Source organism: Salmo salar, chromosome 09 (genome assembly GCF_965601325.2).
Source record: "Salmo salar chromosome 09, fSalSal1, whole genome shotgun sequence".
NCBI lineage: Eukaryota > Metazoa > Chordata > Actinopteri > Salmoniformes > Salmonidae > Salmo > Salmo salar.
The window spans coordinates 126,457,285-126,471,510 of record NC_138299.1 but is presented as its reverse complement, the minus strand read 5'-3'; the positions used below and the strand labels follow the sequence as shown (position 1 = coordinate 126,471,510).

General features: G+C 44.7%; 1 protein-coding gene across 1 annotated transcript in view; it reads left to right on the top strand.

The window, feature by feature from the left end:
* Positions 1 to 13,253, top strand: part of dpf1 (double PHD fingers 1) — a 46,301-nt gene extending 33,048 nt beyond the window's left edge. Inside the window, exons 9-12 of the mRNA XM_014213966.3 lie at positions 10,837 to 10,956; positions 11,131 to 11,243; positions 12,718 to 12,799; positions 13,163 to 13,253. Of these exons, the coding sequence (XP_014069441.2) occupies positions 10,837 to 10,956; positions 11,131 to 11,243; positions 12,718 to 12,799; positions 13,163 to 13,233 (386 nt within the window). The 3' untranslated portion in view covers positions 13,234 to 13,253. The remainder of the gene's footprint in view (positions 1 to 10,836; positions 10,957 to 11,130; positions 11,244 to 12,717; positions 12,800 to 13,162) is intronic.
* Positions 13,254 to 14,226: the final 973 nt, after the last annotated feature.

The following is a 14,226-nucleotide window of genomic DNA, read 5'->3' as shown; positions in this document are numbered from 1 at the left end:
GGAAAATGGGGGCGCTCTCTTTATAAAATCCGCCGGCCACAAACAAATACGTGGATTTGACATTCACGCTATCACTCAAAGAGCCCTGTATCTATTTAGACCTACCCGTGGAGAGATGATTCAGTGAAATTATCCAGTCAGAAAAGTGTTGTATTTCCTTCTGCGTATTGGCCAGCTACTGTAAACATTGTCCCACAAGGAAATGAGTTGATAAAAACAGGTTCTCATCCATCGACAGGTATATCTAGTATACCCAGAGCACAAATGGCACATGTAGTGGCAGTGAATTGTCCCAGTACCATTGATTTCCATACAATATTGACTTGAGTGATTCATCTGCGCACGCTATTGATTACAGTAGAACAAGCTAATCAATTTTAGTCTGGAATGACCGCTTGGTAAATTTGATGCGTGAGAAGTTAAGGTACTAATTTAGCAATATACAAGTTATCTGAACACAAGTGTGTGTGTATATGTATAGGGAGTAATTGTATGTATTAGTCTTCAACATATCACAACTTTTTTCAGCATATTGATGTTGAATTTATTTGGACTTTTAAAACCGGTGTTTTGACACCCGGCTATACACAGTTGAAGTCGGAAGTTTACATACACCTTAGCCAAATACATTTAAACTCAGTTTTTCACAAATCCTGACATTTAATCCTAGTAAAAATTCCCTGTCTTAGGTCAGTTAGGCTCACCACTTTATTTTAAGAATGTGAAATGTCAGAATAATAGTAGCGAGAATGATTTATTTCAGCTTTTATTTCTTTCATCACATTCCCAGTGGGTCAGAAGTTACATACACTCAATTAGTATTTAGTAGCATTGCCTTTAAATTGTTAAACTTGGGTCAAATGTTTCAGGTAGCCTTCCACAAGCCTCCCACAATAAGTTGGGTGAATTTTGGCCCCATTCCTCCTGACAGAGCTGGTGTAGCTGAGTCAGGTTCATAGGCCTCCTTGCTCGCACAAGGTTTTTCAGTTCTGCCCACAAATTTTCTATAGGATTGAGGTTAGGGCTTTGTGTTGGCCACTCCAATACCTTGACTTTGTTGTCTTTAAGCCATTTTGCCACAACTTTGGAAGTATGCTTGGGGTCATTGTGCATTTGGAAGACTCATTTGCGACCAAGCTTTAACTTCCTGACTGATGTCTTGAGATGTTGCTTCAATATATCCACATGATATTCCTTCCTCATGATGCCATCTATTTTGTGAAGTGCACCAGTCCCTCCTGCAGCAAAGCACCCCCACAACATGATGCTGCCACCCCCGTGCTTCACTGTTGGGATGGTGTTCTTCGGCTTGCAAGCCTCCCCCTTTTTCCTCCAAACATAATGATGGTCATTATGGCCAAACAGTTCTGTTTTTGTTTCCTCAGACCAGAGGACATTTCTCCAAAAAGTACGATCTCCGTCCCCATGTGCAGTTGCAAACCGTAGTCTGGCTTTTTTATGGCGGTTTTGGAGCAGTGGCTTCTTCCTTGCTGAGCGGCCTTTCAGGTTATGTCGATATAGGTCTCGTTTTACTGTGGATATAGATACTTGTGTACCTGTTTCCTCCAGCATTTTCACAATGTGGGTGGCAGGTAGCCTAGTGGTTAGAGTGTTGGGCTAGAAACCGGAAGGTTGCTAGATCGAATCCACGAACTGACAAGGTAAAAATCTGTCTTTCTGCCCCTGAACAAGGCAGTTAACCCACTGTTCCTAGGCCATCATTGAAAATAAGAATTTGTTCTTAACTGACTTGCCTAGTTAAATAAAGGTAAAATATTTATTTTTTTAAATGTCCTTTGCTGTTGTTTTGGGATTGATTTGCACTTTTCGCACCAAAGTACGTTCATCTCTAGGAGACAGAACGCGTCTCCTTCCTGAGCGGTATGACGGCTGTGTGGTCCCATGGTGTTTATACTTGCGTACTATTGTTTGTACAGATGAACGTGGTACCTTCAGGCATTTGGAAATTGCTCCCAAGGATGAACCAGACTTGTGGAGGTCTACAATTCTTTTCTGAGGTCTTGGCTGATTTCTTTTGATTTTCCCATGATGTCAAACAAAGAGGCACTGAGTTTGAAGGTAGGCCTTGAAATACATCCACAGGTACACCTCCAATTGACTCAAATGATGTCAATTAGCGTATCAGAAGCTTCTAAAGCCATGACGTAATTTTCTGGAATTTTCCAAGCTGTTTAAAGGCACAGTCAACTTAGTGTATGTAAACTTCTGACCCACTGGAATTGTGATACAGTGAATTATACGTGAAATGATCTGTCTGTAAACAATTGTTGGAAAAATTAATTGTGTCATGCACAAAGTAGATGTCCTAACCGACTTGCCAAAACTATAGTTTGTTAACAACAAATGTGTGGAGTGGTTGAAAAATGAGTTTTAATGACTCCAACCTAAGTGTATGTAAACTTACGACTTCAACTGTATAAAAACAGGAAGCAGCAACAGTATAATTTTCAACTTATGTTAGAGGAATTTATAATTGTACATTTAACATTATTTTTCAACATTAATCAACTTAATCAGGTAGAAACTACTGAATGAACCCAAAAACTTGATATGATTTATTGATTTTGATGCTATTAGTGAAATATTGAAAAATGAATTTGTCCTGGCAAGTCATTGTGTCCGTACTGTAGCAGACAGGTACAGAACAGAGTAGCCTATAGAGGAGACTGAGTAGTGATACAGGCTGGGTTCAGAGCGAGAGAGGACATGGGTGGTGGGGGCGCGGCAGTACCGTCACGACAACACTGACCCTGAACATACAAAACACACCACCTGAACACACTACATGACCAGCATAGGCAGCCCCAGTTGCTCAGTCCTTTGCTTGCTGTAAACGGGGCTGGGACTTTGTCTACCAGATTGCCCCACCTTGGTAAGGAATGCCTCTTATTAGAGTGAAGACTATTCTGGGCTTTACCAAGTTAATTCTTCAACCTCGACCATCACCTTTAGCTGTAATTCTGATCTGGTTTCTTCCTGAACTTTCCACATGCTGGTGCCAGTACCGGTACACTAGCTTCCTACATAGCCAGACCAGCTCACGCTGCCTGCCGCCACTGCACTGCCTCCTCTACTGCAACAAAGCAGGAAGAGAAAACGGCTGTTGCCTAGCAATCCGGTTGCTATAGTGACAGGCTGGGTTCCCTCCTAAAGAGTATGTTGTTATGTACATTGAGTAGGGAGGGGAAGAGGGGAGGGAGTGAAATTTGGCTTTGGAGGGGTTGAAACGGAGGGGGCAGAGGAGTTCATTAAATGCAACAGAAAGAAGAAAGCGAGAGAGAGAGAGAGAGTGAGTGAGAGTAAAGAATTCTCTTTATGATTTATCATATATATTACCCCAGACAGGGAGAAGGCAAGCTGATATTGCACTGCTTCATTTGGTATTCTGTATTAACAGAGGAGAGGCTTGCTGGGTTAGGATTGGATCCTCAGTCATTTGGCCATCTTAGTATAACCCCCCCTTCCTGCTCAGGAAAACGTGTCTGTCTGTCGGAGCCTAGACACAAACACCCTATATCTTACTAGGATGTCTTATATGTACTGTACTGTATACCTATGTTGCTGTCTAAATTCCAGCGTTTCCTCAGTATTTATTTGGTGGGTCAGACAATCGGACCTAACTGTGGCTAAGAGTCTGAGTTTAGGGGCTTTTTAAACAGGATTCTACATTGTAGAATAACAGTGAAGACATCAAAACTATGACCATTGGTCAAACAGCCCTTACACAGCCTGGAGGTGTGTTGAGTCATTGTCATGTTGAAAAACAAATGATAATCCCACTAAGGGCAAACCAGATGGGATGGTGTATCGCTGCAGAATGCTGTGGTAGCCATGCTGGTTAAGTGTGCCTTGAATTCTAAATAAATCACTGATAGTGTCACCAGCAAAGCATCCCCATACAATCACACCACCTCCTCCATGCTTCACAGTGGGAACCACACATGCAGAAAATAGGTCAAATAAAGAAAAACCCTTGAATGAGAAGGTGTGTCCAAACTTTTGACTGGTACTGTATATATAAATACATTTGTATGTATTGTTTGTGTATTTCCTACAGACAGAGGGAGCCTCTTATGCTGCCACAGAGGCTGACATAAAAAAATTTACCTGGCAAGTCAGTTAAGAACAAATTCTTATTTACAATGACAGCCTAGGTTACTGGGTTAACTGCCTTGTTCATGGGCAGAACAACAGATTTTTATCTTGTCGGCTCAGGGATTCGATCTTAAAACCTTTCAGTTACTAGTCCAACGCTCTAACCAGTAGGCTACCTGCTGCCCCATAGCGTGTGCAGGTCAGTGTGATTACAGTGCAGCCAAAGATCAAGTTTTATTATGCACCAAAATCTCCACCGTCCTCTCGCTTTCAATGTCATTCTGTTTCAGACCCACAATGCACTGGGACTTACGCAACCTGCTGACTGGACAGGGAAGAGAAACGAGCATTATATTGCATTGCATCTTGCTGGTGTGTTTGTGTGTGTGTGTGTGCATGTGTGTTTAATAGCGAGGAAGAGATAGAGAGTGGAAGAAGGAGGTGGAGACAGATGGTGTAGGTATTTGTGTGACAATAGACGATTGCAGAAAAAAAAATCTAATTTCCTCTGTGAAAGAGAGAAGCACAGACAGGATGAGAAAGAGGAAACGTTCCTCATGAGATATCTCATCTGTGACTGACACTTTTCGTCTGACTGACTCGGTCTCTCTCCCTGCATAATACTGGATCCATTGTCTCTCTGTGTGTGTGTGTGTGTGTGTGTGTGTGTGTGTGTGTGTGTGTGTGTGTGTGTGTGTGTGTGTGTGTGTGTGTGTGTGTGTGTGTGTGTGCGTGTGCGCGTGTGTGTGTGCGCGCGTGTGTGTGTGTGTGTGTGTTAGCGCCACAGTTATGGATGATGATCATCATGAAAATAAAGGAACCGTCATGAACTTTTTTTTAATTTTTTATAACTGCTTACTGAAGACTGGACGGCCGGGCATTTCTGCTGTAACATGGACTACAACGTGATGAAACTTTGTTGCTCCCTGCTGAAATAAGCAAGGTGTTATATCAAACAAGTCTACGGTTGCCCAGCTCAAGCTTATATCATCAAACTCATGAAAACGTTGCCATTTAAGGTACACTACCGTTCAAAAGTTTGGGGTCGCTTAGAAATGTCCTTGTTTTTTAAAGAAAAGCACATATTTTGTCCATTTTAAAATAACATCAAGTTGATCAGAAATACAGTGTAGACATTGTTAATGTTGTAAATGACCATTGTAGCTGGAAACGGCAGATTTTTTTTATGGAATATCGACAAAGGCGTACAGAGGCCCATTATCAGCAACCATCACTCCTGTGTTCCAATGGCACGTTGTGTTAGCTAATCCAAGTTTATCATTTTAAAAGGCTAATTGATCATTAGAAAACCCTTTTGCAATTATTTTAGCACAGCGGAAAACTGTTGTCCTGATTGAAAGAAGCAATAAAACTGGCCTTCTTTAGACTAGTTGAGTATCTGGAGCATCAGCATTTGTGGGTTTGATTACAGGTTCAAAATGGCCAGAAACAAATAACTTTCTTCTGAAACTCGTCAGTCTATTCTTGTTCTGAGAAATGAAGGCTATTCCATGCATGAAATTGCCAAGAAACTGAAGATCTTGTACAACGCTGTGTATTACTCCCTTCACAGAACAGCGCAAATTAAATAGTACCCGCAAAACACCAGTCTCAACGTCCACAGTGAAGAGGCGACTCCGGGATGCTGGCCTTCTAGGCAGAGTTCCTCTGTCCAGTGTCTGTGTTCTTTTGCTCATCTTAATCTTTTCTTTTTATTGGCCAGTCTGAGATATGGCTTTTTCTTTGCAATTCTGCCTAGAAGGCCAGCATCCCGGATTCGCCTCTTCACTGTTGACATTGAGACTGGTGTTTTGCGGGTACTATTTAATGAAGCTGCCTGTTGAGTACTTGTGAGGCGTCTTTTTCACAAACTAAACACTCTAATGTACTTGTACTCTTGCTCAGTTGTGCACCGGGGCCTCCCACTCCTCTTTCTGTTCTGGTTAGAGCCAGTTTGCGCTGTTCTGTGAAGGGAGTAGTACACAGCATTGTACGAGATCTTCAGTTTCTTGGCAATTCCCCACATAGAATAGCCTTAATTTCTCAGAACAAGAATAGACTGACGAGTTTCAGAAGAAAGTTGTTTGTTTCTGGCCATTTTGAGCCTGTAATCGAACCCACAAATGCTGATGCTCCAGATACTCAACTAGTCTAAAGAAGGCCAGTTTTATTGCTTCTTTAAAATCAGAACAACAGTTTTCAGCTTTGCTAAGATAATTGCAAAAGGGTTTTCTAATGATCAATTAGCCTTTTAAAATGATAAACTTGGATTAGCTAACACAACGTGCCATTGGAACACAGGAGTGATGGTTGCTGATAATGGGCCTCTGTACGCCTATGTTGATATTCCATAAAAAATCTGCCATTTCCAGCAACAACAGTCATTTACAACATTAACAATGTCTACACTGTATTTCTGATCAATTTTATGTTATTTTAATGAACAGAAAATTGGCTTTTCTTTCAAAAACAAGGACATTTCTAAGTGACCCCAAACTTTTGAACGGTAGTGTAAATGTACAATTATATTCATACTCGTGTATTAATTTACTTCTACCTGATGCCTGTCATGAAGGTTTTTGATTGTGTTTTTTTTTATACTCGAAAACCTTAATCGATGAATACAAATATAATTGTACATATCTTAAATGACCCTGTTTTCATGAATTTGATGATATAAGCTTGACACCCATTCAAAAACAGTACGGGACTTTCATAGGGTATAGCAGAGGAGAGGAGAAAATGTGTGGAAAACAAAAAAACTATAACTGTCATCCAAAATGCCATGACCGTCACAGCCCTAGTGTGTGTATGCATTGGATGAGAGCTGATACTGAAGGATGGATTGGGGGCAAAGGGACTCTCATTCGTCACGTTAAAGAGAGGGGGTGGGGGTTGGGAGTGGAACAAGCCTTTAAAAGTTATTATGCAAAGACGTGCTGGCTATAAATCTTGTGTGTTTGTGCGTGCGTTTGTCTCGGTGTGTGCTTGTGCGTGTGTGCGTGTATTGTCTGTGAATGTGAGTGTATGTATACATTATATTAGTGTGTATCTGTATGTGTGTGTATGTGTGTCCTGGTGTGGTGCTCGCCTCATTAAGCAGCCTGGCGACAGGAGTGCAGAGTGTGCGTTTTCAACCTGATGCTTTGACACAGCAGCAGCCATGTCTTCACTTCCCTCTCCTCTTCGTGTTCTGCCCTTCCTCTCTCCTCTTCCTCATCATCTTCCTCTCCTCTTCCTCTCCCCTCTTCCTCCTCATCTTCCTCTCTCCTCTTCCTCCTCATCTTCCTCTCCTCTTTCTCCTCATCTTCCTCTCTCCTCTTCCTCCTCATCTTCCTCTCCTCTTTCTCCTCATCTTCCTCTCTCCTCTTCCTCCTCATCTTCCTCTCATCTTCCTCCTCCTCTCCCCTCTCCCTCTTACTCCTCATCTTTCTCTCTCCTCTTCCTCCTCATCTTCCTCCTCATCTTCCTCTCATCTTCCTCTCCCCTTTTCCTCCTCATCTTTCTCTCTCATCTTCCTCTCTCCCCTCTTCCTCCTCCTTTTCCTCCATCCTCCTCATCTTCCTCTTTCCTCATCTTCCTCTTTCCTCGTCTTCCTCTCTCCTCTTCCTCCTCATCTTCCTCTCCCCTCTTCCTATTCCTGTCCCCTCTTCCTCTCCTCCTCCTCTCTCCTCTTCTGTTCTATTTGCTCCCCTGCCATGCTGGAATGTGTTTTGTGTTGTGGGGAAGGCAGTGTGCAGGTGAGACTAGGAGCTGATCTGTGTCCCTGTTTGTATGGTCTGTTCAAAGTGACATCATGGACAGCATCATCACTGGTTAACCCTAGACTAGTAGGATTCCTTTAGTGAAACCCTGTTTTATTGTCAGGTGCAAAACCACACTAACTAAGCTAAGCTATCTAATAGTTGGCCCTGTGTATGAGTTTCAGCTCATTGGGCTGTATGTTTGGACCTGTGTGAATAGGTTTATGTTCATTGTGCTGTAAGTTTGGACCTGTGTGAATAGGGTTATGTTCATTGTGCTGTAAGTTTGGACCTGTGTGAATAGGGTTATGTTCATTGTGCTGTATGTTTGGACCTGTGTGAATAGGTTTATGTTCATTGTATGTTCAGAAAACAGAGTGAATAGACATGGGTGAGAGAGCAAAAGAAGGAATGAAAGTGTGGAGGAGAGTGAGAAACATAGAGAAAGTGAGAACAGGCAACAGGTGCTTGTGGGTATTCCTGCGGAAGTGCTAATTCGATAAGGCTGTGGCCACTTTATCGACCAGCCAGTGCGGTATGGCTCTTAGGCTAGAGATTGTGCTAGAATGAGATTGTGAAAACTCCAGCAGTAGGCTGTATTGAGAATGAGGGAGTGAGAAAGGGAGAGTGAGTTGGAGAGAAAAAGGAGAGCGCGGTGTGTGAGAGAGAGAGAGAGAGAGAGAGAGAGAGAGAGAGTTGGAGAGAGATCGGGAGAGTGAGAGATTGGAAAAGAGGAAGAGAGAGGGGATAGAGAGAGGGGAGAGGAAGAGGGGTAGAGAGGCTTATACTTAGAGAGAGAGATAGGTAGGCGAAGAGAGGGGAGAGAGATAGGGGGAGAGAAAGCGAGAGAAGGGAACGGAAGGGAGGGGGGAGATATGAGGGGGGGTGTTTGAGGATTCATCTCTCTCCCCTAATTCCCAGTGGGTTCCGAGACACACTTAAAAGCTGTGAAGTGTGCTGTTCTGCCTGTATTCTCCCAGTAATTGGAGGGGTGTTACAGGAAAGGTGGAGCTGGAGTTGAGACGGAGGGAGGGAGGTGTGTATCACCCTTGACAACCTCAGGAACGTGCTACTGCTCTCGCACATGTTCTTTGTCTGTCTGCCTGTCTGTCTCTCTGTCTGGTTTGGTCTGTATGTCTCTGTCTCTCTGTCTGGTTTGGTCTGTATGTCTCTGTCTCGCTCTTCCTCTCGCTTTGCTGTCTTGCCTCTCCCTCCCACCCTCGCTTTCTCCGTCTCCCTCCCCTCTCTCGCTCTCTTTTTCAATCCCTCTCTCTCTTTCTCTCTGTCCGTCTCAAGGATATACTACCTTAGGTTAGCGTCTCAGACTTTAAGCATGGCCACAGGCATTTAATCATCGATGGGCTTTCCTTTCTGAGCAGGCAGGCCAGCGGGCAGCCTTCTCACTCACAGATGTGTCAGGGCTTGCTGATTCACTCTCAAGGGTCCTCATAGCCTCACGGTCTGCAGAGCCCGAGAGCAGCACTGTTTGTAGTATGTGCCGTTTGGCATATATTTTTATGTAACTGTGTGTGTATATACAGTTTTGCCCATCAGGGACAGTGGTAAAGCAGAGTCAGCGGTAGTCTGTTGAAATAAAAGACATAGAGAGCCAAAGGCTTTTTTTTGTTTCTTAAACTCAAAGTGACATATTTAATGAATTAACCTACATGCATAAAATATGTACATATTGTATGTAGTCCATACATACCTCTGTGCCCAAGTGGCAAGTGTTGTAGAGGAACATGGGGATAGTGGCATGTTTGCCACAGTCCCCTGATTGTACGTAATGTACCACTCCACTGTACAACACCTGCTCAACATTATACAATCCAGTACAGAGCTGCCTGGCTGGCTGCTGCGCTGGTACCATGGACAGCTCCTCTCCTATTTTCTGCTACCCCCCCATTCTGATCAGAGTTTTTTTTTTTTTTTTTTCTAGGGATTATAGACCAGCCCTCTGGAGTAGAAAACTCAATCTCCCCTCCACCCCTCCCCCAGCCACAATCCACCCTGTGCTGGATTAATGAGGGCCCTGGCTCTCCAAATCACACACCACACAGCCACTGATTACTCCACCATGAACACTGCTGTGTGTGCGTGTGGGTTCATGTATTCCAGATGAATTCCTGTGTGTGTTGTCTAGTATACTGTATGTCGGTTTGTCTTCATCTGTCTTACATGCGCCACTGGTGAGTCATTGTGATGTTCCTGTCCATTGCATTACATCTTAATACAGGAAAAAAGGACATATACAAATAGACTGTCCTGGTTACGTGATCAGATCTATTAAAGGTATTATGCAATCGACTGCAGTCAGTGAGACCGAGAGGATGCATGCAGGGAGACTTTCTTCTCCTTTAATGGTTATTCTAAAATGGCTTCCCACCGCGCACCTGCCGCTTGACGCACAGCAGGTCTGTACCAGCCCCCCCACCACTCCTTTGACAATATTAAACAGACCCCTGGGCCTCCCAATGGATTTCCCGCCTCGTCTTCCTCCTCCCTTCCCTGGCTGAGCACGAGCTGGCGAGTTCCAGGCTTTTACCAAAACCAACATATGGAGGAGGGAGAGTCTTATCCAGCTGGGATGCTCTGCAGTCTGGCTGGCTGGAAGTCTCATATTCGCCATCTCACTCAATGTTTCCTGTCTCTGCCTCTTTCCCTCGGTATTGCTTTCTCTCTCTCTCTCTATCTTCCTCTTTCCCTCTCCAAACCAGCGATGTTCCTCCGACATCAGTCTAGTTCTAAGCCTGTTGAGTCCTCAGCTCTACACCAGCTTCAGTAGCAGGTCATCAGTAACCACAGACCACAGCCATAGACTCAGTGCTCTAGGTCTGTGCTCAATGGAGCTTCATACAAATGCTGGATCAAAAAATAGAGCATAGAATATAAGAGTAATATGCAGCTTTTCTGTAAGAGAACGTTTGTTATGGAAAGAGCTCTATCGTATGTAGCCGTTCCACCTGTGTGATTTCAGCTAAGAAAGCTGCAGACGGGTCGGTCATCCCTAACGGCTACTGTGACTTCTGCCTGGGCGGCTCCAAGAAGACCGGCTGTCCCGAGGACCTCATCTCCTGTGCCGACTGTGGACGCTCAGGTACGGTCAGACAGACACTCCTATGGACTCTAGTTTTTTAGTTGGTTTTAAAAGAGTAATTATTGCACAGCCGTTATTATGTTTTAGAGTTATGGAAACACGCCTAACATGATGATGATGATGATAAGGAGTAACAGGAAGAGCGTGTGTGTGTGTCGTTCTCTGTGTCCCCAGGTCACCCGTCCTGCCTGCAGTTCACAGTCAACATGACGGCAGCAGTACGGACCTACCGCTGGCAGTGTATCGAGTGCAAGTCCTGCAGCTTGTGTGGCACCTCCGAGAATGACGTGAGCGCTACACGCACGCGTGCGCACACACACACAAGCACGCACGCGCAAACACACCCCTTCATACTCCCAAAACATCTATACTGAACAAAAATATAAACGCAACATGCAACAATTTCCAAGACTTTACTGAGTTACAGTTCATATAAGGAAATCAGTCAATTGAAAGGAATTCATTAGGTCCTAATCTATGGATTTCACATGACTGGGAATACTGATATGCATCTGTTGGTAACAGATACCATAAAAAAAGGTAGGGGGGTGGATCAGAAAATCACCATTTGCCTCATGCAGCGCGACACCTCTCCTTCGCATAGAGTTGATCAGGCTGTTGATTGTGGCCTGTGGAATGTTGTCCCACTCCTCTTCAATGGTTGTGTGAAGTTGCTGGATGTTGGCGGAACACGCTGTCGTACACAACGATCCAGAGCATCCCAAACATGCTTGTTGGGTGACAAGTCTGGTGAGTATGCAGGCCATGGAAGAACTGGGACATTTTCCAGGAATTGTGTACAGATCCTTGCGACATGGGGCTGTGCATTATCATGCTGAAACATGAGGTGATGGCGGCGGATGAATGGCACGACAATGGGCCTCAGGATCTCGTCACAGAAACTCTGTGCATTCAAATTGCCATCCATAAAATGCAATTCTGTCCGTAGCTTATGTCTGCCCATAGCGTCACCCCACTGCCGCCATGGGGCACTCTGTTCACAACATTGACATCAACAAACCGCTCATCAACACGACGCAATACACGTGGTCCGCGGATGTGAGGCCGGTTGGACGTACTGCCCCAAAAAACGACGTTGGAGGCGGCTTATGGTAGAAATGAAAATGTTATTCTCCGGCAACAGCTCTGGTCGACATTCCTGCATTCAACATGCCAATTGCTGTGGCATTGTGTTGTGACAAAACTGCACATTTTAGAGTGGCTTTTTTATTGTCCCCAGCACAAGGTGCACCTGTGTAATGATCATGCTGTTTAATCAGCTTCTTGATTTGCCACACCTGTCAGGTGGATGGATTATCTTGGCAAAGGAGAAATGCTCACTATCAGGGATGTAAACCAATTTGTGCAGAGAAATCAGCTTTTTGTGCGTATGGAACATTTCTGGGATCTTTTATTTCAGCTCATGAAACATGGGACCAACACTTTATATTTTTGTTTAGTGTATATCCCACTCTCCATTTACCCCAACACACGCTCGCCTGGACTCTCCTCCTCCAGTATGAGTAACACCCAGTGGCACCTGTTTTTACAACAGGGAATTCAATATTGGGGACAGATCAAAAGGGTAAAGTGAAGGTTAATACCACACTGAAAAATGGGTGCAAACGCGCAACGAATCTGGGCCTATGTGTGGTAGGTGTAGTGTGTTAATCTGGTTAAACATTACAGATACATATTTGCTCCTATATTTGATTGATAATGTCATAACATTATTTGTGTTTGTGTGTTTCCTTGTTCCAGGATCAGTTACTATTCTGTGATGACTGTGACAGAGGTTACCATATGTACTGCCTGAGCCCCCCTATGGCGGAGCCCCCAGAGGGTAGGTACACTACCGGATATGTGGAGGATATAGGCCTAGTGTAGTCCTATAGGATACAGTATAGTATACCTAGGCCGGCATATTGTCTATAATTGATGACCATGCAATGGCTGGGTTCATAATGTGACTTATACAGTTGGTGAATTATAAGGGGAAAGTGCATGTGCTGAATGCTTGTGTCATCAGCATGTCCACTTGACATGGCTAAGAGATTGCAAATCTCCCACGCTGTTCGACCATAGAACGTGGTGTTGCACTCGCAACAGTCAGCCAGTGTTCAATTCACAGTGTTCATTTAGTCTGCTAGGCTTAATCCTTGGGCTTTCCAGTAACCAGTGAACTTGTGAACTGTTGATCTTCCAGGGAGCTGGAGTTGCCATCTGTGTCTGCGGCAGCTTAAAGAGAAGGCCTCAGCCTACATCACCCTGACCTAATCTACCACGCCCCCCCCCCCCCCCCCCACCCCCACCCCCTCCCAAACATGGCAACCGGACCAACTACAATGTGAGAAGACGCCCCCAACCCCCTGCAGTTCCTCTATGAAACGACAACAGTCCATCTCTCCTGTCGTCAGGTCTCCCCGCCCCAGCTGTTTTAACGTCAATGGAAGCACCTACTTCCCAGGGTGAACCATGCTCCATCCAGGTCTCCCCCAGCCTGTCCCTGCTGAGGCCCAGCCACCTGCCACTGGAGTCCCCTCCACCTCTGGCACCTCTGCCCAGGACGAACCACCTTCTACCCCAGCAGCATCAGGGAGAGCATCTGATCATCAAATGTCTAACTGGGCCCTCACCATCTGTCTCCGAAGAGCTGTTTATCAGCAGCCCATAAGGGCACTTTCTCCCCTGTGAAGGGTCCTTAGAGGAGCCCTAACGAGCATCAGCTGCCACTGTGGCCCTATACTCCCATAGTTCGGCCGTGGCCCTGGCAGTGGAGTACACACGGAGAGGGAGAGTCAGGCCGTAGTGACGCCTAGTCTCCTCGTTAGGTTTAAAGCAACTGCAGCCCCGCCCCCTTCCTCCCACATGGCGCCTCCACTCAAAGCCTTTGACGGTGAAGTACTCTGGGATTGATACCATCGCCCAGAGCTATTGTGGCTTGATGACATTTACAGAGGAGAGGGAGTGAAGAGGTTGTCACTCTGCCATCAGCCACTTAGATCAAATTGTGTGTCCAAAAAAAGAATGAATTGGAGCAAACGTTTTCCCCAACTATGAACTTCTTGTTACCTTCATTTCCTTCAAAAAAACCAACTGAAAAAGCCAACATGAGACTGCTATGACTTTGGTGGAGCTTGGTGTGTTTTGGCTGTGTGTGTAGCAAGAATGTAGGTATGTTTTAAGTGTGGACAATGCAGATTTTAATGTCTGGCCTTGTCAAAAATACAGGGCCCAAATATCATTTTTTTAAACTTTATTTGCATGGTG